Source organism: Salvia splendens, chromosome 17 (assembly GCF_004379255.2).
Source record: "Salvia splendens isolate huo1 chromosome 17, SspV2, whole genome shotgun sequence".
In the NCBI taxonomy this organism is placed as follows: Eukaryota; Viridiplantae; Streptophyta; class Magnoliopsida; order Lamiales; family Lamiaceae; genus Salvia; species Salvia splendens.
In genome coordinates, this window is record NC_056048.1 from 7823754 (window position 1) to 7847500 (window position 23747).

The window sequence follows — 23747 nt, forward strand, 5'->3', positions numbered from 1 at the left end:
CAGCAAGTTAGTGGCGAGTAAGGCGTCGTTGCGACCACGCGTGAGCACAGTAAGCATAAAGCGCGAAAAAGAGCAGTAGTGGGGCCGCCCCATGCATCCACACGCCACGTGTTAACGCCGCTAGTTGAATTCCAGCCACATGATTCCATACAATTCTCGATAATTCTATTTTCTACGCGGACGTGGCGGCTCCAGCCTCATCTTCTCTTCCCCTTTTCTTTCTCCTTCTCCACAATCCACAAATTCCCCCAAAATTAGTTTCTTCATCCAGATATTTCTTCCTCATCTCGTTTCCTCTTGATTTACACTGCATTTCCGTCGTCAATTCCGATATGGATCTACTTTTTGCTCGTATTTCACTTCTGTTCCGTTAAATGAACCTCTTTTTTCTGGATTCACATTGAATTCCTGTTTCCTGAGCTTCCTTGTTTATTTATTTTCCATATTAAGAAGTGTGTTGAGTTGTTGTGTAACTGAAAGTTCAATACTGCCGTTTTGTTCCAAAAGAGGAAATGGGATAATTTTGGTCCCTTAAAATTCGAATTTAATAGGATTTGGATTTTTTGCTTTTTTTCGGTGAAAATTGAGGTTTAGAAATCAGTTCCAGCTAAGTCGAAACGAGATTTGGATAAACTAATGGCTTCGTCAGTTCAGGTGAGCCAATACGTAGATTGAGGCATCAAATTATTATATATTTTTCCTTGTGTTATCTGATTAATTTAGGAGTGCTTCAAATATTATGCTTTTCTGTTAAATTCTATCAGAGATTGTGTGTTTGTAGATTGTTGAATGATGACCTCATGTAGTTATTCTTTAATATTTAGTATAGATAATTACTTTTGTACTTAGTCAGTTAGTCTATATTAGGAAATTCATATATTACATCAATATTGTTAAAACAAGAACCCGAAAAGGGAAAACTTTGTTGAGTTAATCATGTTTTGCTATTAAAACGTGGTTTTGTTGCTTCATATTCTTTCAAGATTTTAGTTTATGTCCCATTTAGTATTTTGAGATTTCCCATTGTGCTTCTTCATGATAGTTTATGTGATAAGATGTCAAATGTTGTACTTGCAGCTAATATGTGAATGCTATTAGGATACTTTTATTGGCATATGCTAGCTAAATAGTAAGTACGTTGTGATTAAGAGACCGCTAATTTCAGGAGGATTGTAATTTTCTGCTGCAGGGAAAGCATGAAAGTGCTACAGGTGCGACTGAGGAGAGTATGCAGTCGAATGAGCAGTTCTCTAGTGCGGATGAGTACGCTTTTAAGGTCTGTATGCTCATTAGTTGTTTGAGTTCACTCTTAAGGTTTAGTAAGCGTAAAAGTATGCTTGTGCCTTTAGTTGGTTCTGGTGTCTTGTGTTTTATATTTGTTGGGACAGGTGAGAAAGCCATATACCATTACTAAACAAAGGGAAAGATGGACTGAGGAAGAGCATGAGAGGTTCCTCGAGGCCTTGAAACTTCATGGTCGTGCGTGGAGGAAAATTGAAGGTAATGAGCGATTGTCACCGGTGTTGTACATATGATGTGTCTTTTATTGAATGATTGATTGATTCTGAGGAAATTATGTATTCTCTTTTCCAGAGCACATGGGTACGAAAACAGCAGTGCAAATTCGAAGCCACGCTCAGAAGTTTTTCTCCAAGGTTAGCTGTTCTCATAAGTATCATATCTGCCATTATGTCAATATACTCCTTTTAGTAAGCCATCTAATTCTTGTGAGGTTAGGCATCCAAACTGCATTGGTTTGACTTAATTTGAGGATTAAATGTTTCCGTACTTAAATGTGGATGGTCATGGTGTTTAGGTGCTCGTGAGAGTAATAATGAGATAGCAGCAATGCAAAACTGATCGAAATTCCTCCTCCTAGGCCAAAAAGGAAGCCGGTTCACCCTTATCCTCGGAAGCCAGGTTCTGTGGTTAAAAATAAGGCGTCAATATCCTGAGAAGTTAATGAGATCGGCATCTCAAGATGTGTTGGAACAAGCGACAGAGTCTCCTACTTCTGTGTTATCTGAAAACCATTCAGATACATCTGCCAGAGCTGATACATGTACTCCCGAAGGTAGCTGGTCACAGTTATCATCCACTCTTGCTCTTGATGCCAGTGCTTCTTGTGCTGCTGAAGCACCTACGAGAACCGAACTAGTGAATGAAAATGGAAAATATAATCCCGATGAAGAAGTTTCTCCGGTACTTAGCACATTTTTGTTAAACTACTTTGTAGGCTAGCATTTAATGCTTTATACAGAAAGCCAAATCATAACTAATACTATGCCTGCTTCTACGAAACAGTATCAGGAGCTTTCATCTCACAACGACAAGGAAGATCAATCTGCTGTGCAACAAACTGAAGCTCTTTGGTAAGACCTTACTGTGCAGGGTTCTCTTGGAACATCTTTTTCGCCGTGCAAGGCTGAGAGTGTAGATAAAGTGAGGGTGGGTATGCTTCATTCCCTTTGAAAGTGATACCTCTGAAGATAACTGCTGAGCATGTGAGCCCTGTAGACGCGGTTCCTTTTCCATGGCTGATGCTTTCATCATGTTCGACTCAGCAAGGGCTCGACAAGAAAGGCAATCTCGACAGCAATGAAGAGAAGGAAGTGTCTTCCAGTGGTTCAACAACTGATTCAGACAGAGAAAAGAGCTCGGATACTGACAGCCGACGTCCCTTGCTTGAAATGAGAGGGAAGCAAACGCACTCGCCTCTAGATTAAGTAAGAGGGCCTATGCAGATTCTGAAGATTGTAGAAAAGGTTTCGTGCCATACAAGAGACATACACGAGCAGAGAAACAGCGGAGCTGCATCTGCTTGAAGCTTAATATATATACATAGTTGATTACATTTTTTAGCTGTGCCAGTGAATGGAAGGCTGGATACTTACTATCTTAGACAATCTTTGATTTTTGGGTTGTAATATTTGCAATCTTTCACGTTTTTTGTGATTGTAACTTTTGAGGCACAACTGTGTATCCATCCTAATGGGAACTTTTTTCTTGTAATTGAGAACCAACTTTTCAAGTATGTTGATTTTTGCCCTTCTCCGAGGCTTCAAATGAAATAGAAAATGAAAAAAGAAAAGAAAAAGGAAAAGGAACAGATAAGATATATAGTACTATACTCTCTCGTCCGTGAAATGTTGTCTGGTTTTGTCATTTTAGTCTATTTCCCATTTTTAGTCTATCGCGAAATGTTATCCACTTTGTTTTTTTCCTATTGTTGATAAATGGACCACACTTTGTCCTAATTCATTACACTCACATTTTATTATAAAACTAATATATAATGTGAGATCTGCCTTCCACTAAATTTTTCCACTCACTTTTGTTCACATTTATTAATTCTTAAAATCCGTGTCGAGTCAAACTTGGATAATATTTTGCGAGGGGAGTACTATTTATTTGTTGTTGAGATGGTGATATACATCTAGCCAACAACCGCACAAGTTTATTTAGCTTTTGGATAGTAGAAGGGGCGGATGTAAGTCCGATGGTTTCACCTTGAATGTTGTTTATTGTTAAAAATATGTATAATCCCAAATAAAGTTATACTCACTCATAAAAAAATAGTCTTATTTTCTCATATTGGTATGCCAATAAATGAGTTCCATTTTAATTTTTGAAAACTTTTTTACTATATTTTCTCTTTATTTTCATACTTTATTTATTTTTTCCCTTTTCCTCTCATACTTGAAAAATCTACATTAAAATATGTATCATTCTCAAATAAAATTGTTTTTCGTGGATGGAAAAGTAACTTTTAGAAACACACTTGGCAATGGGGAGATTGGTATTATTGGCTCTGCCATCAATTCTATTCCATTTGTTTGTGTTTTAGGAGTAGTTGCTTGTCACTGTACTGATTAGTCTAGTGCTACTAATCATGTAGAAAAATAATGATTTAAATTACGAATTTTAATCAATCAATTTTTGTCAATAGTCCCATATGTGTAATAAATGACGTTTATATTTTTTTTGTCTTTCATTACGGATTGAAATTTTGTGATCTAATATTTCGTTCTCATATCTTATGATAGTTACTAACATGTAACAAATTACTAGTATCACTTATATAAAACAAATAAACTTGTGTCCTAATTTTTTTTTCTCGAGGACTTATGCATACACTTGTTAATCATATGTGGTCGATCGATTAACAAGTGTATGTCACTCCTAGTTTTATTTATAAAATAGTAATTTCCTACTTGGTTTAGGTCTTGTTGATTTTCTCAGCTTATAACTAAATTAATTAGTCTTGACATAGAAAAGCAAAAGCAATGAAATTGTTACGACTTCAGAGTGTCATTCTCCACTTAGTTGGTGAGAGGTTGAGAACTTTCTAAATGAAACATTTCTAATTTCGAGTTATGGTGTGCATTACATCAATAACGATGGATGAATTTCTCAATAACATGCGTACTCTGTCTCATTCAACAAAGCCAAAAATTAAATAAAAATAGAATACGATTCTGCAAATACATCGAGTGCAAAGTAAACCAGCCAGGGAATGTAAAAAATGGCTTTTGAAATCAAAGTTTTATCAACTACAGTAAAATAATGCAAAATGGGGGCAGAGTTATGAATTCAGAAAATCGAAACACAAGATTAGTTTCACAAAAAAAAAAAAAAAACTCTGTGAGCACCAAAACCAAACCAAGAGAGACAATTACAACTTGTAGGCCGAAATAATCAGTTATGGAATAGCTGTCGTACCATTCGAGCTTCATTGTTGTTGACAGTTGAAGAACGTGTGTTTGTTCCTTGAAGCACTTTACATTGCTGGAGATTCCCCCATGCCAAAAAAGATGGAGCTGCTGCAGCTCCATTTGCTTTTCTCTCCCAGAGTGGGAAAGAATATTGTAGCACTGAGCGCTTCATCATCAGTTTCCCCGCATGTCATTGCGCTAATCATATAGTACTATATTACAATCTTAACAAATTAAATTCAATCAAATAACTAACTGCAAACAAAACTCAGATCATGTTGACAACTTGTCCCTCGTTCCTACATCACTTCTTCGCCTTGATTTCCAGGTCGTTCATTCCTGCATTCAGCCTACTTGTCTCACTGTCAGCATTAAGCCATGGATGTTGTAGACACTGCTGGGCTGTGGGTCGTTTATCTGGATCAAAATCAAGCATGGGAGATAGAAAACCAGCGAATTCACGTGCATCAGCGTCAGAGAACTTGTATTTATCAACAAGTAATCGATCAATGGATCCGTACTTCAGCCTTCTAATCCTCTTCAAGTCGCCATATCTATCGAAGTACTCTTTGGATCGGGCACCACTGGTAGCAATCTTACATATAAGCATATTAACCAATGAGAGTTAGCAACTACTGCTTATAGCCTGAATTTATATGGAAACATGAGATGTGCATCTTTACCTTGCGTGGAATCTTTCCAAGGAACTCCATCATCATAGCAAGGTGATCCTGCAAAGGAAACCTGTCATATGACATATCAATTGATACCACTTCCCGAAAACTACTTGTGCAAAAGCACCCCAAACAGGTAGAAACTATATGGCTTGAAGGTTGGTCATTAGCTAGTAGTAGTACTACTATTTTACTATCCTAAAATTGCTGTAATTAAAACTGCACATATCCTAAAATTAGCTAATAGTAGTACTACTATTTTACTATTCTAGTGGTCATCGCTAATTGGGGCCCCGTGATGAATCAGGAGCTGGGATAGGAAAACTAATTAATTTCAATCGCGAATAGCATCCCAAAAAATCTTTAACTGACCACATTTCTACACCTTAAACGTTTAGATTTCAAATTGAAGCATTTCACTGAAGAGCTGAGGAATGTGAAAGCCGCACCCAGCAAGATGATGCAAATTAAGAAATTAATTCCAGTAAAGGGAAGATGCCTCATAAGCTGTAAATATGAAGCTCATTAAAGGGCCTTTTTCTCCCCTATGCATGATATCATGCATTAACATGAAATCAACGTGTAGATTATTACCTCATCCTCGCTGAAACCTTGTCCAGTCTTGGGAGTAAACATCATCTCTCCAGTTGCAAGTTCAAAAGCTGTACAAGCAAATGACCAGATATCAGCAGCAAAGGAATAACCAGACTGAAGTATAACCTCTGGTGCTCTATATTGTCTTGTTTGAATTTCTTCCGCAATTGGGCTATCGGCCCAACATGCATTTCCAAAGTCCACAACCTTACATGTGAAGTCTATCCCATCCAAGATCCTAGGAGGCTTTGGAGTCCTGCCTACCCCGCCCCCCCATACCAATTCGCCTCTCTGAGATTCTTGCAACTGCTCTCTTTGCCCTTTGCTTTAGTCTTTTCTCGATACTACTAATAACTACTCCTCCATTTGGGTTCCCCTCAGGCCTTTCAAGGACGGGAGTCACTCCTGACCTGATTGGATCTTTTGAAGGATTAATGTTGGAACACAAAAGAATGTTCTCAGGTTTTAGGTCAGTGTGTATGATTCGTAGTTCCCGATGCAAGTAATCCAGAGCAGTCAAGATGCATCTACTTATCTCCCTAACTCTATGGAACTCGAGACCTTTATACCGGTTATACTTGATCAAACTGAGCAAACTATCACCAAGAAATTCCAGAACCATGCATAAATGCTGTCCATTTGGGCCTGCATGCTTAAAGTGGTCTACTAAGCGTACAGTGCACTTGTCATTTGAGGGATCACCAGCAGCAACCGCGGAAAGAATTTCAATTTCATGAATTGCCGCCTGAGAAAATTGTGGTGCACTTTTCTGGATCTTTAAGGCAACATATTTCTAAAAAACGAAAAAAAAAAAATCACAAATAAGAGAAACTAGGAAAATCCCAGCATATGGATTAGGAAAAGCTCTAGCATTCTTCAAAGTAACTGGATCCAAATTGAATATACCAAAGAGTCAGAATTCTATTCAATTTCTAAGAGTATATAATGGGGCTAATAATCTGTAGTTCTGTATGCCAAAATCATGTTTTTTTTCACATAACATGTTGCTTGAAGAACAATCAGCATTCAATAATAATATTTGCTTCAATTATGCAAATGAGGTTTCAGAAACAACCCATTTCATACGAACCAAATTTAGCGCACTAAATGATCGTTAATCAAATCAACATATAATGGTAAAATGTGTTATACTTAGTTTGTACTTTTGCGGAAACTGACTCAGAATCCAACGCCAACAGCGACTACAGAACCTTCGGAGATGAAAGCTAGCCACCCGAATCAATTTCAATAACTAATTGTGATCCGATCATGAATAAAACACATACATTAAACATTGATTTATCTAACAATCATCCAAATTAAAACAGCAGCCGAAATGAAAGCGAATCTACAGATGATAGGCCAACACAGTCACAGACGAAATCCGAAACCAAAAAAAGAAGAAGCAGAACGTAAAATTTGCGATATGCATACCGACGATTCAGTATCATAGGCGAGCCAGACAGTGGAAAACTGTCCCCAACCAAGTTTCTTCTGCGCGATGTAGCGACCGGCGGAGAAATTATCGGCGATTCTGACGGCGTGGTAGCCTCCTTTACGGTAGGAGTCGATTCCTTCATCCTCTTCTTCCGATCCCGACGACGAAGACGGCGAGCCGGACATGATGATCGCAACCCGCAGTTAATTCGGAATCAGAAGCGATCCGTAAATCGAAATTGGGTTGCAACAAATGCGAGGTCGAATTTCCAAATCTCGTCAAAACTTTGTTGATTAGGGGAAGTTGAGATTGGGCGGAAAAGCTGCAATGGTGGGGTGGAGTGGAGATTGGAGAAAGATGTAAAGAGAGAGAGGTGATTTATTGTGGAATTATGCTATTAATGATATTTACTAATTTTCAATTATCGGATTAAGTGCGATGAGATGTGTCTCTCATCGCTTAACTCTCTCCACTTTTTCTCTGTTTTCGCTTTCGCTTTCGCAGAACTTTCTTCTCTGTTTCTCTCTCATCTGTTTTTGGGGATTGAAGGGGAATGTCTTCAATAATTAGCAAAAATGATTTATGTTTTATTATGGGAAATGTGAAAACTAGTTTATAACTAAAGTTGGTAGTACCATTTTCAAACAACAGTTGAGAAGTTAAGCTGCTAAGAGCATTCGCAATGGAAGCTCTCTACCCGTCTCAGAGGGACGGGCCGAGACAAGAAGCGGTGGCGGGACGAGCAGCGCACGTCGAATAATGTCTACCCCTTCTCATCCAATAATGAGGCAACGTAATATTTATTCATTGGACATGCGAGTGAGTATCACTTTAGATGTTAAATATTACGCCATCTTGTAAATAGATGCATTTCATTTCAGCAAGACATTAAGAAATACAATAGATTTTTAATATATTAAGTGAAGAAATAAAAGTAAAAAATTAAATTAAGAGATATGAAAATAGTTAAGTATGAAAGATAAAATTTATTATTTTTTGCTAAAAATAAAAATAGTTCTACTATGTTGGAACCTTACAAAAAGAATAGTACTACTACAACTCTATTTGACAAGGAATGAATGGAGTATAAAAATAGTAATTTCTAGCATAATTAACATTTATTTGGAGCTAAGAGCATCTGCAATGGTGGACGGACGACGTTCGTCCGTTCGTGCCGCTGGCAAGGACGAGCTCCACCGCCGCTGGCACGGCGCTGCTCGATGCATCGAGCACGTCCGTGCTAGCGAGCAGCTGACGTGGCGGCACGCGATTGGGCAACGGCATAGCTGTTGCCTTAAATTATTATTATTATTTTAATTAAAAATCAGTTTTTAATTAAAAAAACCTATGAAAAATAAAAAAATCCACTTCCCAAAAAAATATATCCGTTTTTTTTACCGGTTTCCATCATTTTGAAATTTTTTTTTATTTTTTCCCCCAAAAATACACATTTTCATCTATAAATACCCCACTTTCACACCCAAAAATTCACCCCACACTACACAATTCTCATCTACACTCTCTAATTTCCATTCTCATCTTCATTCTCTCATATCCATTCTCAATCTTTCTTCCACTCCTACAACATAACATTGTCCGGTCAAGGCGATGACCCCCCGCCCTCCCACGGTTGGAACCCCGAATGGTTCGGTTCACAACCGTTTCCTAGTCCGGAAACGGAATATTCGGCCCCTCCTCAAACCCAAAGTTCGGGCGTTCCGGGTGGCTACCGGCCATACCCAATCGACGACCAAGGTGCCCCCGAAGGGCGATACGGGTGGACACCGGAGTCTAGGCCAACCGCCCCCTCCCAAACTCCGACTCCTCCTACTCGCGGTGTCCGCACACCGTACACTCCGGCGGAGATGGATAAATTGTTCACGGCGTACTTGGAAATCTCCGAAGATCCGGTGGTTGACACGAACCAATCCGGCGATCACTTTTGATGCGCATCGCTCGCCGGTACAATGAAAACCGACCGCCGGGAACAATCGAGCACAACGAGAGTATGGTGCGCAACGCCATCTACCGAGCCAACGATGAAATTGGCAAGTTCAATGGCTATTTCCTCCAGGAAGAGCGGAATGCGGGGAGTGGCCGGAGCGAGGTCGACATCATCACTGCCGCGTTGAGCACCTACCAATCCATGAACTACAATTCGTTCAAGTACCTCAATGTTTGGCAGGAGACGAGGCCGCACCCGAAGTATATGGGAGGCGTAACATCCTCCTCTAGCGGCTCCTCCAAACGGTCAAGGTCGGTATCCCTATCCGACGCCGGCTCCGAAGAAGTGGCTAGCCAACTCGCCGGAGCTAACTTGGGTAGCCCCGACGCCGGCCCGAGCGGTTCCCAACGCCGACCGCAAGGAAGGAAGAAGGCGGCGGCCAACCGCCGTCGAGCCGCGGCTGCAACCGCCGATGCTCCAGTTCCCACTCCCGCTCCCGTTTCCGTTCCATATGCGCCACCTCCACCCCCCACCAACTCGTTGTGGCAGCTTTTGGCCCAACTCAATATGGCCGATAGGTCCACTATGATCCCCTCGCAACGTCGATCGCACGGGACCATAATATTGGGCCTACAAAGACAATTGGGGGTAGTGCCGCCGGATGAGTAGTCGTCCACGGGGTATTTTTAACTTTTAATTATGTAATTTTTTATTTTTAGGAGTTTAATTATGTAATTTTTTATTTTTAGGTATTTTTAGTATTTTAATTATGTAATTTTTAATTTTTAGGATTTTAATTGTGTCTTTTTATTTTATTTGTAATCTGTAATATTTATTGTGGTTTTTTAATGAATTTTAATTTTATGGAAATGTTTTTGTTTAATTGAATTTTAAATTGAATTGTGCTCGTCCTTGGGGAAGAGCACAGCTGTGGGTGTTGTGCTCTTGCCAGAGAGCAAGCAGAAAAAGTGGGGTTGGGCCCACAACCGTGCTCGCTGGCAAAAGAGCACGGTTGTGGGTGCTCTAATGATAAGGAAAGACATTGTTTTTGTCAAAGGAAAAAAATACTCTATCCGTCCCATAAAAATAGGTCATATTTCCTTTTTCGTCCGTTACATACAAATAGTCCATATGCATTTATGGTAATTTTTTTTTCTTCTTTTTTACTTTATTGTTTATGAGTTCCACCATCCACTACATAATTTCAACTACTTTTTCTCCTTCTCTTTTACTTTACCAACTATACATTAAAACTCATGTCAAATCCAAATGACCTATTTCTATGGGACGGAGGAATATATAATTGTAACAACTTAATTTGAAAACATTCTTCTCTATAGTTGTTGACACACATCATATAGGACAAATAATTTTTTGTAATCGTTCAACAGTGGTTGACACACATCAAAATTTGGTGTGAGTGTGACTCATGATATTAAATCATTGTTTTGCAATCTTAATTTTCTAATCCTTTTATCACCACTTTTGCTATCTTCGTCTATCTTCATTAATTATTCACTTTCATTTTTATCATATCCACTTTTGCTATCTTCATCTATCTTCATTAATTATTCACTTTCATTTTTACCATAAATGATAAGTAGACCCTACATTTCACTAACTTATTTTACTCATACTAACTTTTTAAATCCATTTTCTTTTAAATTTCTTAAAACTAGTGCCATAACTAAAGCGAACAATTAATAAGGACGGAGGGGGAGTATAATAGTAATGTTTTCCTTCTCATTATTCTTTTCTTAAGAGTAAATATCCAGTAAAATCGTCTGGTGTCTTGAGACTTGAATGTTCACTTGGGTATAAGCATTTCAATACTTACTCTAATATTTACGTAACATTAAATTGACATTTAACTGAAAAGAATCAAACAAGCCAGTTTGTTTACATTGTATCATCATCTAACAGGTACCAAATTTTTTTTAAAAATCACTTTTGTTAATCTGAAAAATTCAGGGTTAATATCACTGTCAAATAAAGTGAATAAAAATGGTACATAAAATTGTAAAAAAGAAAAAATTCTGATCACACTATAGGAGTAACTAACACATGACAATTATAACTGCCAAAGGCTAAAAACCAAGATCTAAGAATGTGAGCATACAAACAAAATGTTTCACAAACCTCTCTACCTCAAAATTTTTGCCAATGTGGTTGCAACTGGACATTCATTCCATCTCGTCAGATCCCCGTCCCGACACGGTCCAACGGCCAACAACAAGGCATCGGGTCTTGCAAGATCCTCTCCAGGGCTCGAATGCAGCATCCCACCTCTCACGCCTGGCTCAACACGCCCTTCAAGATATCCAACCCTTCCGCCGAAATGCTCCTCCTCCTATGCGATCTCGGGATCTCAATAGGAGAGGGAGGGTCCGGTGAGAAGCAGATCACGACCACCGTTAGGTTGTCACACGTGTTGCGCTTGAGGGCCTCCCTTACGAGCTCCATCGAGCACCTCTCCGGGTCGTTGTGGGCCATCAGCTCCTTCCTCACTATGGTCACCGCGTATTGGCTGCTCATGACATCCCATAGGCCGTCACACCCGATGATCAAGAACTCGTCCTCCTCTGTCAAGACCAGCTCCTCCAGCTCAGGCTCCGAGCTCAGGGGGTATGGTGAGCCTTTTGCGCCTTTCATGTGCCAGTCGCCAAGTGCACGTGCGACTGAGAGCTGTCCGTTGAGATAGCCATCGTAGATGACACCACCCAACTTTTCTATTCTAAGCCTCTCAGATGTGCAGTTGGGCTTGTGGTCTTTCGACAATTCTATGGCTCGTCCTCTTTTGCCAAGAACAGCTCGAGAATCGCCAGCATTGGCTATTATCATAGTCCTGCAACCCATCAAACATCAATAGCATTAAATTGTGATACCAAACAATCAAAGTTTCCAAACCAAATAATAAATTGATGTTATGCAAGCAGAATCATGATCATTCTTGTGATGGAACACGAAGAGCTAGTCCGATTTCTGACCTTCCCAACATAAGAGCAACCAGAGCAGTGGTGCCAGAAGACTGATCAAGATTCTTGGCATCCGCTAGAGCATGATCAGCTTTCACGAAAGCATTCTTCAGCGCTCTTTTTACGCCATCTGGAAAATGAGAATCCTGGGTGATAAAGTCGAGGATGTTCATTCTAGTGAAAGACGCGGCGTCTTTTCCACCATGACCATCAAAAACCTGAAAGAGAGTAGTGACTATGAAATGTATGAGCAGTCTTTTTTAGACTCTAATTCCCTGCTAGAAAAACTAACGCACATACACGACTAAAAGGAGCGATCTCTCTCTCTCTCAACGAGTAAAGCATAAGTTCAAAACAGGTTACACACCCCATAAAATGCTCCAGGGGATGGAAAACCATTATTTGTACCAAGATGTTGGGGAAGATCGTCTACACAAATGAACTCATCCTCCATATACTGCTTAGGACCTATCTCGGAGCAGCTTCCAGAGCGAAAACTAGGCTGAAATCCAGAGTCCTTGCTCGATTTTGCACTGCCTTCGGGACTACATAACTACACATTCAAACAAGATGATCATGTCATGTCAACCAAACACTCAACCTATACAAGAACACACTCTTCTTCCAAACCACACAACCAATTAAAATCAAGACAATATCTACACATTTAAACAAAGTAATCATGTAGACCAAACAGTTAACCTATACAAATACAATAACATACTCTTGTTACAATGCTACCACCACACAAGCAATTGAAATCAAGAAATTTTCCCATGAAATCTCATGAAATTTTCCCAACAATCTCTCTGCACGTATACATATAATTTATGTTCTTGTCTTAAAACATACCAACCCAATCTAAACATCTCAATTTTCAAGAAACAATTGCCATACAAATTACAGAGGCCAACCGTTCTTAAAAATGCAATCTTTAATCACAAAGAAATACAGCAAATTAATTCTCTTCCTTTTTTCGAGTTGGGAGAGAATAATTAGACTAACCAAGGAAAAGGGATCGACCAAAGCGACGTGGCTGGTGCAATGCCGCATCAACGGAGGGCGTGCGGCTTTCGCCTGGGTGGAACTATCATGGGGATCCTCCTCGTGAGCATTCTTGTCAAAGGTGGAATCTTTTTCGTTTTCTTTGCAAAACCCACGTTCCAATTTTTCTAAACACTCCGTCGCGCCGGTGCCCGGAGCCATGTACAGAATTTTATTTGCTAAAGAAAAAAACGGAAGTTAGTGGTTTTTTCCTCGTCAAGAACCCATTTTTCGATCGCCCCCGGATCTAAAAAATCAATTCACCAAACATAAATTGTGAAGAATGTTAGGGATTTTTAACGATGTTTTGGTCGGGATCATGAGGCGAAGAATGGTAGTAGGAAGGGAGGTGTGAGTTTGTGGCTTTGAGGTTTCATTGGCTATCATTTAGGGGGCTTACAACCAATTGAATTTTGAGTATTGTCTATATAAATTTATCTAAGCTTTTTTATTGAACTTTGTTAATTGATTTGAATAATTGAATCTAATAACGGTGGGGATCACCTACACTAGTATTAATTGTAGTAATACTTAGTCCGTAATTTATAATTTATAAATTAATACAAAATTGATATTTAAAAAATAAAGTGATTTTAATGCATAATTAATAAAGTAAAAAATCAAAAGAAAAATAATTAAAATATTATTAGTGAAAAATGAATTTAACCTCATTAGGAAAAAAAGAATTTCTAAATGTGCAAATTTTTTATGAGACTGACTAAAAAAAGAGTACATACTCATTTTAATGCAAAATTGATATTTAAAAAATAAAATAATTTTAATGCAAAGTAAAAAATCAAAAGAAAACTAATTAAAATATTGTTAGTGAAAAATGAATTTAACTTCATTAGGAAAAAAAGAATTTCCAAATGTGCATATTCTTACGAGACTAACTAAAATGAAAGAGTATATATTTTTTTCGGAATAGAAAAAATATTGTTTAAGGTCAAGTTATTTTTTTATTACTCCGTAGTATACTTCGACACATGAACACATTCAAAATTCATCATCAAATGTAAAAAAATAACCCAATTAACTAGGAGTACTAGCATACTGTGTACTAAATTCAAAATTCATCATCAAATGTAAAAAAATAACCCAATTAACTAGGAGTACTAGCATACTGTGTACTAAATTCAACATATGTGACTGCTTCTGCATCTTCAAATTTTCATTCGTCCACATTTTAGGTCACAAATCAATGATTCATACTTCAATGCTACATTGACATGGCTGTAAATAAACCATTTAAACAACACCGAATTCGAATACGAACACAAATACGACTCGAAAAAATTTTCATGATGCATTGCACCACCACGCTAGCCACACGACTTCTTGCCTTGGCTTTCGATTCATTTAGGTCAAGATCCACATGAAGACCGTGGACCAACCGGTCAGAGCCACAGCTGCAGCCAAGTAAGTCCACAGAAAGAGAACCGAACACTCTTCTTGAGCCACATCATACAGCTGCGTCATCGTACCTAAAAAACATCGTTCGCACCATCATCTCATCGTACAACTCCAACAACACACCATCAATCAGTACGGATGTAACAACCATACAAACTTACCAATGTTCATGGCAGGTGGAAGGGTGAATTGAATCATCAGCACGAACCGGAACAGTGGATCCGAAGGCACGAATCCTAGACGTGCAGCTCCGAGCACAACACCTATCCCAATCATAGGAAGTATCACATATTTCACTATAATCACTGCCACTATCAGCGACAGGCTCAGCTTCGCCTTGTGCAACCCTGCGTATCAATCAAGGTTACTTGGTTCGTCCTTATATAAGTAAGGTGTTCTCTCGAACAACGAGGGAGAGAATCGTACCTAGTGTTAGGTTGCCTCCGAGTATGAGGGTGATGCAAGGAATGGTTCCATCCCTACATAGAATACAGGCCATTAGATTAAGTTAAGGACCGAGCAGCTGTGTTTTTAACATACCCGAGCAATGTTATAGAGTCGAATATCACTCTCAGTGGAGCGCTCTCGCCAATGAGAATGCCCCGAAGCCACGCCACGGCCCCAAATACAAATCCCAAAAGCTGAAATCGACAAGAAGGGAGACTAATTTCAGCATTGCACAAGTAGGGATGCATGGATTTTTTTCGAGAAATGGGAAAAGGCGAACTCACAGCAGCAACGACTGGAGGAGACATTAGCTCCTCTCCTAGTTGATGCAAAATCCCAAACACTTGACCCCATTGTGTCTTCAACTCAATCTTCAAACAGCAAAATTTACATTTTTTCAATTCTTTGCAAGGGAAAAAATGAGCAAGAAGCCGAGTTTCATGAACTGTCATTGTACTCACAGTTTGTTCGTGCCTAACGTCTTCGATTTGGGTGGGTGTATCGGCTTGCTCTGCTCCAGTTAGAAGGAGTGACTTGCTGTCTGCCTCTAAGTCGTTGTTAGGCTGCTTTTTGGGGTCCTCTGCTTCGAGAGATGCTTTGTATTTCACCCCCGCGCTTCGTATCAAGTGGAACGTGTAAGTCCATATGTAGAATGCGCCAACCTATGGTCCCGATCAACAAGTAAGCATTAGAAACATACATAGGCGTTGTCGTCACCTGAGAGAGACGAACAACTAGCAAACAAGCAAGTATTTGAGACACCTTTAACTGGTTGTAACATCAACAATGATGTTGTGGCATATTATCAAATGTTTTCATACATCTTATTTCTTCACTACTAAATAGCAATGAGCAAAAAGTGCTTACAGCCATTGAATATGAAACATATGAGAGTCCCACTGTGGAGCAGACATTTGCATCTCCGAATGGACTACCGTTTTCCTTGCAGATCGCAGGGATGATGATCAACAGAATGTTCCCCAGATTTCCTAGTCGGGATCAACGTGTGATTTAACTAGTTAGCTTCTGAAAAAAAGACTATCCAAATAGTATACTTATTTATTAGGACAACAACCTGACGAACAAACGGCTAAGATAAGATTCCGTATGTAAGGTTCTGGTTTTAGTATTTTAACCACGATCCATCCAAAACTCGCCCCAAACAAGAACGTTAATCCGATGTTAACTGGCATGAACCACCTTCATCAGAGAATCAAAACAAACACTGCTCATATAAGATATGCATGTTTCTCTTGATATGAAACTAATAACATCGTAGCATCATACCACGAGATGATCTCTTGGAAGTTGACAGTCTTTGCGAGGCTCGCAAACACGAGGGATGGAGTGAAGGCCATAAACACAATCTGCATTGTTCAGACACACTCAAAAACCAAGAAACTACTAAACACCAAAAATAAAAACACACTTTCTTCGTTCGAAAAGAAGCAACCTACTTTGTTCATGTACTTTCTGGCATCGGGTGGAAGGAGCTTGAGGTAATCAGTAGCCATGAAAGCTCCAAGCATGCTTATTATGAGCACCTGAAGAATCGGCATCGATGCAACCTCGAACAAATTCAACAACCCCATTTTCCCTCGACCGTTTTTGCTTCCTCCTTTCAACCCCAGCTTTATATCAATATGTGCCTACAGAGAGTGGTCCAAATTTGCTGTGAATACAAGATCAATCTCACGTGCACCAAAGCATAACTGTGTGACATCAACATTTTTGTTAGGACAGAATTATTGATGCCATGTGGGAACAATTGAATCAAGGACTTAGGAACATGGCTTGTGTAATATTCACTACCCTTTTTTACAATAATTTTCCAATGATGTTCAACTGGAAATCAAGATTGATGAAGTGTATAGTTGATTCAAACTCAGTATGAATACATCAAATTTAAATAGAATAAAATTTAGAGAAGCGCATACATACACCTATTTCTATGAATCAAGACATAGTTGAGCCATGAAAGGTGCCACTTTTGATTAATTGAATCAGCAATTTTGTTAACTAACAACTAATACATACATCAGCTGCTAAATTTGGAACAATCTTCTGTCTCCAGCTAGAATTCCCACCTTAGAAAAAGTGCATCCCTAGTAATAGTATAATTTATAACTAAAACAAGAAAAACAGTCATTAACAAAAAAACAAAATAAAACATGTATATAGACTTGCTAAAATGGACGTGGGCAAAGACTGCCATCTTTGATTTCGAATAGCTGTCATTCAATTCCATAAAATAAAGAAGTGATGGCTGCTGAAAGCAATTATTTATTCCATAGAGGCAGTGAGATAACAACAAATCGCAATCGAATCTCCAGAGAGAGAGAGAGAGAGAGACAGAATTTAGAAGAAGATGCATATAGTTGTTGAGATAGTAAGACCTTTTTTTGACAAAACACTTCAAGTCTTCATTAGAAGAGAAGGGAAAAGAATGGAACAAAGTTGTAAATGAGAGAGACAGAAGAATAGAAGAGAAGAGTTTGATGCATATATATGTTGACAGACAGCAGAGGATGGCGATTCGGTTCTATCACTCTGTGTCTGCATTGATTTTGGTCTTTTATAATTTCGAGAATATGATTTTTGGATATGCTTAATTGATTAAAAGCTAACGATGAAAATAATTTCATTATTGTTATTATTAATGACTAAAATATAAAAAAATCCAAAAAAAAATACATACGTCTCCGAATTATAATACTCCCCCGTCCATGAAAATTTGTCACTTATTTCTTTTTTCGTTCGTCCCTAAAAATTTGTCACCTTTCACTTTTACCATATTTGGTAGTGGACTTTTCATTTCACTTATTCATTCGCACTCACATTTTATTTTAAAAGTAGAACACACGTGCCACTAACTTTTTCAACTCACTTTCTATTACATTTCTTAAAACCCGTATCGGGTCAAACGATGCCAAATTTTAAGGGACATAGGGAATAGATAAATTACTCACAGTATTTATTTAAGTACAAGTATTTACTAGAAAGAATTTTACTGTTCCAACTAAGTATAATTTTTTTACTGGCCCAACTAAGTTGATTTGGGTTTCTTTTCGAGATATCCTAACTAAGTTTAATTATTTTTTTAAAAAAATAAAATATTTAATCATATTTATTTTAAATACTCCCTCTGTCCCATTAGAAATGAAACGTTTTCCTTTTTGGTCTGTCCCATTAAAAATGAAACATTTCTAAAAATGGAAACAATACTCTCTCTACTTTTTCTTCTCTCTTACTTTACTCTTTCTTCATTAACTCACAAAACAACACTACATAAAATCTCGTGCCGAAAAGCAAATGTTGCATATTTAATGGGACGGAGGGAGTATATGATTGGATGCAAGCTAAGTCGATTGCAATTTTTTTAAAATTATAAAATTACAATTCTAACCCTACAAATAAAGTCAGGTTTCAGACTGCTTTAATCATGAAATATTGAATTTATTTGATAATTCAATGGATTCGCCACACAGCAATTGGCTGATGTTGTATTAATCGATATTCCAAACATCAGTACCAATACCAAACTCGTGAGAATCCAAACTAGATTTTACTTTTCATTCCCCTATTGCGACAAGAGTTGTTTTAAATTAGTATATCAAAAGACAATGATTAAGTTAATAAATTTCGTGTGTACAGATAACAATTGCAATTAAAACTCTTGTAATTTCAAAACCAACTTTTCCATATATGTTAATCAATTTCAAATCTCACTAACTTAGAGCATCCACAACGGTGGCGTTCGTCGCTACGGCGGTCCGCGCCGCTGGCACGGACGCCACCCGCCGCCGCTGCGCTCGCGCCGCTGGCAAGGCGCTGCTCAATGCATCGAGCAGAGCCGTGCCAGCGAGCAGCTGACGTGGCGCGCCCTCATTCGTCAACGGCATAGCCGTTGTGTTTAATTTTTTTTTAAAATCGATTTTTAATTAAAAAAACTGATAAAAAATAAAAAAAAATTTCACTTCCCAAAAATATTATATCCGTTTATAACCGTTTTTACCCACTTTTTAATTTTTTTAATTTTTTTTTACCCCAAAAATACACACTTTCATCTATAAATACCCCCAATTTCACTCCCAAAAATTCACATCAAACTACACAATTCTCATCATCATTCTCTCATCTCCATTCTCATCTTCAATCTATCATATCCATTTTCATCTTCATTCTCTCACACTCTACAACACCACTATGTCCGGTCACGACGATAACCCAAGCGGCTCCCACGGTTGGAACCCCGAATGGTTCGGTTCACAACCGTTTCCTAGTCCGGAAACGGACTATTCGGCCCCTCCTCTCACCCAAGATTCGGGCGTTCCGGGTGGCTACCGGCCATACCCGGTCGACGACCAAGGTGGCTCCGATGGGCGATACGGGTGGACACCGGAGCCTAGGCCTCTCGTCCCTTCCCAAACTCCGACTCCTCCATCTCGCGCCGGTGTCCGCACACCGTACTCACCGGCGGAGATGGATAGATTGTTCAAGGCGTACTTGGAAATATCCGAAGATGCGGTGGTTGGCACGAACCAATCCGGCGATCACTTTTGGTGGCGCGTCTCTCGGCGGTACAATGCAAACCGGCCGCCGGTAACGATCGAGCGCAACGAGAGTATGGTGCGCAGCTGCATCGGCCGAGCCAACGACGAAATTGGCAAGTTCAATGGCTATTTCCTCCAGGAGTCGCGGAATGCCGGGAGCGGCCGGAGCGAGGTCGACATCATCACTGCGGCGCTGAGCACCTACCAATCCATGAACGGTAAGTCGTTCAAGTACCTAAATGTTTGGCAGGAAACGAGGACGCACCCGAAGTATCTGGGAGGCGTAACATCCTCCTCTAGCGGCTCCTCCAAACGGTCACGGTCGGCATCCCTATCCGACGCCGGCGAAGAAGTGGCTAGCCAACTCGGCGAAGCTAACCTGGGTAGCCCCGACGCCGGACCAAGCGGTTCCCGACGCCGACCGCAAGGAAGGAAGAAGGCGGCGGCCGAACGCCGTCGCGCCGCGACTCCATCTGCCCCCACTCCCGAACCCGCACCCTATGTTCCACCTCCACCCCCGAACAACTCGTTGTGGGCCCTTTTGGCCCAACTCAATATGGCCGATAGGTCATCTATGACCCCCACGCAACTTAAAACGCACGAGACCATGATATTGGGTCTCCAAAAACAATTGGGGTTGGTGCCGCCGGATGCGTAGTCTTCCTCGGGTAATATTAGCCAATAATTGTGTAATTTTTAATTTTTAGAATTTTAATTATGTAATTTTTAATTTTTAGTATTTTAATTATGTAATTTTTAATTTTTAGGATTTTAATTATGTCTTTTTTTATTTTATTTGTAATTTGTAATATTTATTGTGGTTTTTTAATGAATTTTAGTATTATGGAAATGTTTTTGTGTAATTGAATTTTAAATTAATTGTGCTCGTCCTTGCGGAAGAGCACAACTGTGAGTGTTGTGCTCTTGCCAGAGAGCAGACAGAAAAAGTGGGGTCGGGCCCACAACCGTGCCGCTGGTAAGAGCACGATTGTGGATGCTCTTATGGTCATGTATTGTATCACTACTATAATTGAAAGAAAACAAAGGTAGATGGCTCTTCCCTAATTTAATTTCCTAATTTGGAAAGAGAGAGAGAGGTGTTTGGGATACTTTGTGTCAGCAGTGACGAAGAATGGGAGCATAAGAGTATTCACAACCGTGGCAACACGCCGTCCGTCCGTCCTTGCCAGCAAGGACACGCTTGTCCGCCGCTGCGCTCTTGCCGCTGGCACAGACCTCCGTGCCAGCGAGCAGGGCGACGTGGCGCGTTTCTATTGGCCGTTAGCATTTTCTTTTTTTCCTTTTTTTAAACAAGCGAAAATAATACCAAAAATTTAAAAAAAATATTTTTGGATTCCAAAAAATATACAGATTTTATTACCATTTTTTTGAATTTTTTTTTGAAAATTTTAAAAAAATTTAATCCCAAAATCATCTATAAATACAGACAATCATCATCCATTTGGGCGAAATTCAGCCACGAGTAGTGAGTTTTTTTAATTTTATGAATTTAATTATGTAATTTTAAATTTTTAGGATTTAAATTATGTAATTATGTAATTTTTAAAACTTTAATTATTTAATTTTTAATTCTAGGATTTTAATTATGTAAGTTTTATTTTTTTTTGTAATTTGTAATATTATTTCGGTTATTTTTAATGAATTTTAATTTTGTGGAAATGTTTTTATTTAAATTGAATAATGGAATGGTGGGGCCCTTGTGCTCGCGCTTGCGGTAGATCACGACTGTGGGTGTTGTGCTCTTGCCTAAGAGCAGACAGAAAAAGTGGGGCCGGGCCCACAACCGTGCTCGTTGGTAAGAGCACGGTTGTGGATGCTCTAAAGCAATTCTATATTAGAGATGTGATTTGCGTAGGTTGTTTCTGTCCACCAAAATTTGTTGTCAAATTCTGATTTATGCATCATTCAAACGAAACCCAGTTTAACGGGAACTCTTCTAATCCATTCATTACATTCACAAAATATAAATTTTTTTTTTTACAAATTATAGATTATTATTCACAAAATATCACACACAAATGCTCGTTTAACGCTATTTGCTGCTAAATATGGCACTTATAAAATTCATGAGTAAACGTTTAGTAGTCTAGACGCGGCAAATGAGATGATGGCATGGTGTGTTCTACCAATTACTATTGACAAATAGAAGTAGGATACATCCCATTTTTATGTTTAAAATATGCATTACATTGAAATTTTGAAACTTTTAAAAATTAATTGCTATCATTTGATTAGTTGAAATAAGTCACGCACAATTTGAGTTTAATACTTTTTCAATTTTGAATTTAGTTGCTATTTTATGTTGCAGTCATATATTGTATTCCATATTTTATTTTAGAGTTTTTACATGATAATATTAAGATGAAAATTTAATATAATAAAGTTAATTTTTAGACCACTTTCTTATTTTTAGCTATATTAAAACATAAATATAATCAGTGGCGGAGCCAGAGATTTCATAATGGGGGGTCCAAAATTAAACTTCAAAAAAAATTACATAAATTAAATTATAAGGTTCAAAATGTAAAAGTCAAATGCAATCACATCATAACATTTGTCTTCTATTCTTCATCTTCTGAAACCGCTGCATAATAGTTTCATTGGTAACTTTAACAAACACATCCTTTTCGATGTAAGGAACTAAGCAATCATTCAATAGTTGGTCTCCCATGCTATTACGTAGAGAAGTCTTGATGATCTTCATTGCTGAAAAGGCTCTTTCTACTGATGCAGTGGCAACTGGTAAGATCAATGACAACTTAACTAATGAATCAACCATTGGAAAAACTTCATGTTTCCTTGTAGAAACCATCTTTTGAGCAAGACCACTGATTCCTGATATTTGTGAAAACTTTTCATCTATGCGCACATCGAAAATAAAGTTCTCAAGTTGACTTTTAAGCTCGGACAAAGCAACTTCAGAAAATTCAGAAGGATAATACCGTGCAAGACGAAGCAGCTTCTCCAAATCAAATGCAAAAAATAAATCCCTAGGATCAAAACATGACATGCATAAAACTAAGTCTGTGTTGACTTCATCAAAACGTTGATTCAACTCTTGAGCTTGCAAGTCAATAACAGAACAAAAGAGCTCAACTCGATAATAGTGGAGATTCTTCATTTTCTCAGCTCTACGTCTTCCTTTTTTTCGAGCTACAAACTCATCTTCCATGTCAAGCACATCCAGTTCATATTTGCTACAAAACTTAGAAACATCAGCAAGCAATACATCCAAATCTTTTTCCCTCATTATTTGCAGACGTGATTTTGCTACCTTGACAAGATTCATCGCATTAACAATGTCTTGATCTTTCTTTTGTAGCACTTGGGAGAGTTCTTGAGGTTGAAGAAGTGAAGGTTCAACTGATGAAGAATCAACGGAAGAAAGTTTCTTGAAATAAAGATCCATATACCTACAAAAATAGTCAACACTGATTAAGTTCAAAATATTTGATATTTTCTGTATGCAAAACTATTAACACACACATCAAATAAAGAATTGGAGTTATAAAATTCCAACTACAGAACCACCGTAGTCCGTAGCCATTGAATTACATAAGCTATCTTCTTTCTCCCCCTTTGAATTATTATTGCAGTCAAACAAAAAAACAACCTATGTAGAAAAATTAATTGAATTATATTTGAATTTTGAATATACCTAGTTCTAGTTTACCAGATTTCAGACTTGGAACGGCAGAATGAATACGCTAAATTCAGACTTGGATTGGAACGGCAGAATGAATACGCTAAATTAAGAGGCACGATTCATATATATTTTGCTGAAACCCATCTCTAATATTATATTTATTATAAATTATAATTATTGTGAAATTACTAAAATACCCCTAAGTTTTTTAAGAATTAGTGGGGGGACCATGGGCCCCCCTGGCCCCACCCTCCCTCCGCCCCTGAATATAATACTCCCTCT

At 38.5% G+C, this 23747-nt stretch overlaps 5 protein-coding genes and 1 pseudogene across 10 annotated transcripts; 2 read left to right on the forward strand and 4 right to left on the reverse strand.

The window, feature by feature from the left end:
- Positions 1-190: 190 nt before the first annotated feature.
- Positions 191-1826, forward strand: LOC121774251 (protein REVEILLE 2-like). Its single transcript, XM_042171157.1, has 5 exons — positions 191-654; positions 1190-1276; positions 1389-1500; positions 1594-1732; positions 1817-1826. Exons 1-5 carry the CDS (start codon positions 637-639, stop codon positions 1824-1826), a joined length of 366 nt encoding a protein of 121 aa, XP_042027091.1. The 5' UTR covers positions 191-636.
- A 131-nt stretch (positions 1827-1957) lies between these two features.
- LOC121774252 lies at positions 1958-2726 on the forward strand. The gene is made up of 3 exons (XM_042171158.1): positions 1958-2202; positions 2305-2372; positions 2510-2726. The coding sequence occupies exons 1-3, from the start codon at positions 1963-1965 to the stop codon at positions 2724-2726; spliced, it is 525 nt and encodes a 174-aa protein (XP_042027092.1). The 5' UTR covers positions 1958-1962.
- Positions 2727-4517: 1791 nt separating this feature from the next.
- LOC121773720 lies at positions 4518-7780 on the reverse strand (annotated as a pseudogene).
- A 3552-nt stretch (positions 7781-11332) lies between these two features.
- LOC121773277 (probable protein phosphatase 2C 47) lies at positions 11333-13768 on the reverse strand. Its single transcript, XM_042170098.1, has 4 exons — positions 13347-13768; positions 12709-12894; positions 12354-12559; positions 11333-12211 (listed from the first exon to the last, which is right to left on the reverse strand). The coding sequence occupies exons 1-4, from the start codon at positions 13545-13547 to the stop codon at positions 11656-11658; spliced, it is 1149 nt and encodes a 382-aa protein (XP_042026032.1). The 5' UTR covers positions 13548-13768; the 3' UTR covers positions 11333-11655.
- Positions 13769-14516: 748 nt separating this feature from the next.
- On the reverse strand, positions 14517-17778 carry LOC121773477 (protein PIN-LIKES 7-like). 6 transcript variants are annotated; one of them, XM_042170346.1, is made up of 12 exons: positions 17642-17767; positions 17283-17372; positions 16703-16894; positions 16533-16612; positions 16321-16445; positions 16113-16234; positions 15707-15907; positions 15530-15616; positions 15339-15439; positions 15225-15277; positions 14960-15145; positions 14517-14869 (listed from the first exon to the last, which is right to left on the reverse strand). In XM_042170346.1, the coding sequence occupies exons 3-12, from the start codon at positions 16835-16837 to the stop codon at positions 14745-14747; spliced, it is 1215 nt and encodes a 404-aa protein (XP_042026280.1). In that variant the 5' UTR covers positions 16838-16894; positions 17283-17372; positions 17642-17767; the 3' UTR covers positions 14517-14744. The 6 variants fall into 6 exon arrangements, with proteins under 6 accessions (XP_042026280.1, XP_042026276.1, XP_042026278.1 ...); XM_042170342.1 differs by lacking the exon at positions 17283-17372 and having other exon boundaries at positions 17642-17778; XM_042170344.1 differs by lacking the exon at positions 17283-17372 and having other exon boundaries at positions 16703-16957; positions 17642-17778.
- Positions 17779-22380: 4602 nt separating this feature from the next.
- LOC121774253 lies at positions 22381-23228 on the reverse strand. The gene is made up of 2 exons (XM_042171159.1): positions 22499-23228; positions 22381-22403 (listed from the first exon to the last, which is right to left on the reverse strand). The coding sequence occupies exons 1-2, from the start codon at positions 23226-23228 to the stop codon at positions 22381-22383; spliced, it is 753 nt and encodes a 250-aa protein (XP_042027093.1).
- Positions 23229-23747: the final 519 nt, after the last annotated feature.

What these genes read in the sequence shown, in the direction of transcription:
- LOC121774251 (XM_042171157.1), top strand. An exon ending in CGGATGAGTACGCTTTTAAG is followed by an intron (nt 1,277 to 1,388) that starts GTCTGTATGCTC and finishes TTGTTGGGACAG; the next exon opens with GTGAGAAAGCCATATACCAT. An exon ending in TGCGTGGAGGAAAATTGAAG is followed by an intron (nt 1,501 to 1,593) that starts GTAATGAGCGAT and finishes TCTCTTTTCCAG; the next exon opens with AGCACATGGGTACGAAAACA.
- LOC121774252 (XM_042171158.1), top strand. Translation starts at nt 1,963, where the DNA reads ATGAGATCGGCATCTCAAGATGTGTTGGAACAAGCGACAGAGTCTCCT. An exon ending in CCGATGAAGAAGTTTCTCCG is followed by an intron (nt 2,203 to 2,304) that starts GTACTTAGCACA and finishes TCTACGAAACAG; the next exon opens with TATCAGGAGCTTTCATCTCA. An exon ending in CAACAAACTGAAGCTCTTTG is followed by an intron (nt 2,373 to 2,509) that starts GTAAGACCTTAC and finishes TGAGCATGTGAG; the next exon opens with CCCTGTAGACGCGGTTCCTT.
- LOC121773277 (XM_042170098.1), bottom strand. Translation starts at nt 13,547, where the DNA reads ATGGCTCCGGGCACCGGCGCGACGGAGTGTTTAGAAAAATTGGAACGT. An exon ending in TGGTCGATCCCTTTTCCTTG is followed by an intron (nt 12,895 to 13,346) that starts GTTAGTCTAATT and finishes TTGAATGTGTAG; the next exon opens with TTATGTAGTCCCGAAGGCAG. An exon ending in GTTGCTCTTATGTTGGGAAG is followed by an intron (nt 12,212 to 12,353) that starts GTCAGAAATCGG and finishes GATGGGTTGCAG; the next exon opens with GACTATGATAATAGCCAATG.
- LOC121773477 (XM_042170342.1), bottom strand. Translation starts at nt 16,837, where the DNA reads ATGGGGTTGTTGAATTTGTTCGAGGTTGCATCGATGCCGATTCTTCAG. An exon ending in ATGTTTCATATTCAATGGCT is followed by an intron (nt 15,908 to 16,112) that starts GTAAGCACTTTT and finishes TCGGGACCATAG; the next exon opens with GTTGGCGCATTCTACATATG. An exon ending in TCCACCTGCCATGAACATTG is followed by an intron (nt 14,870 to 14,959) that starts GTAAGTTTGTAT and finishes GATGTTTTTTAG; the next exon opens with GTACGATGACGCAGCTGTAT.
- LOC121774253 (XM_042171159.1), bottom strand. Translation starts at nt 23,228, where the DNA reads ATGGATCTTTATTTCAAGAAACTTTCTTCCGTTGATTCTTCATCAGTT. An exon ending in GATCATCAAGACTTCTCTAC is followed by an intron (nt 22,404 to 22,498) that starts GTAATAGCATGG and finishes ACTATTATGCAG; the next exon opens with CGGTTTCAGAAGATGAAGAA.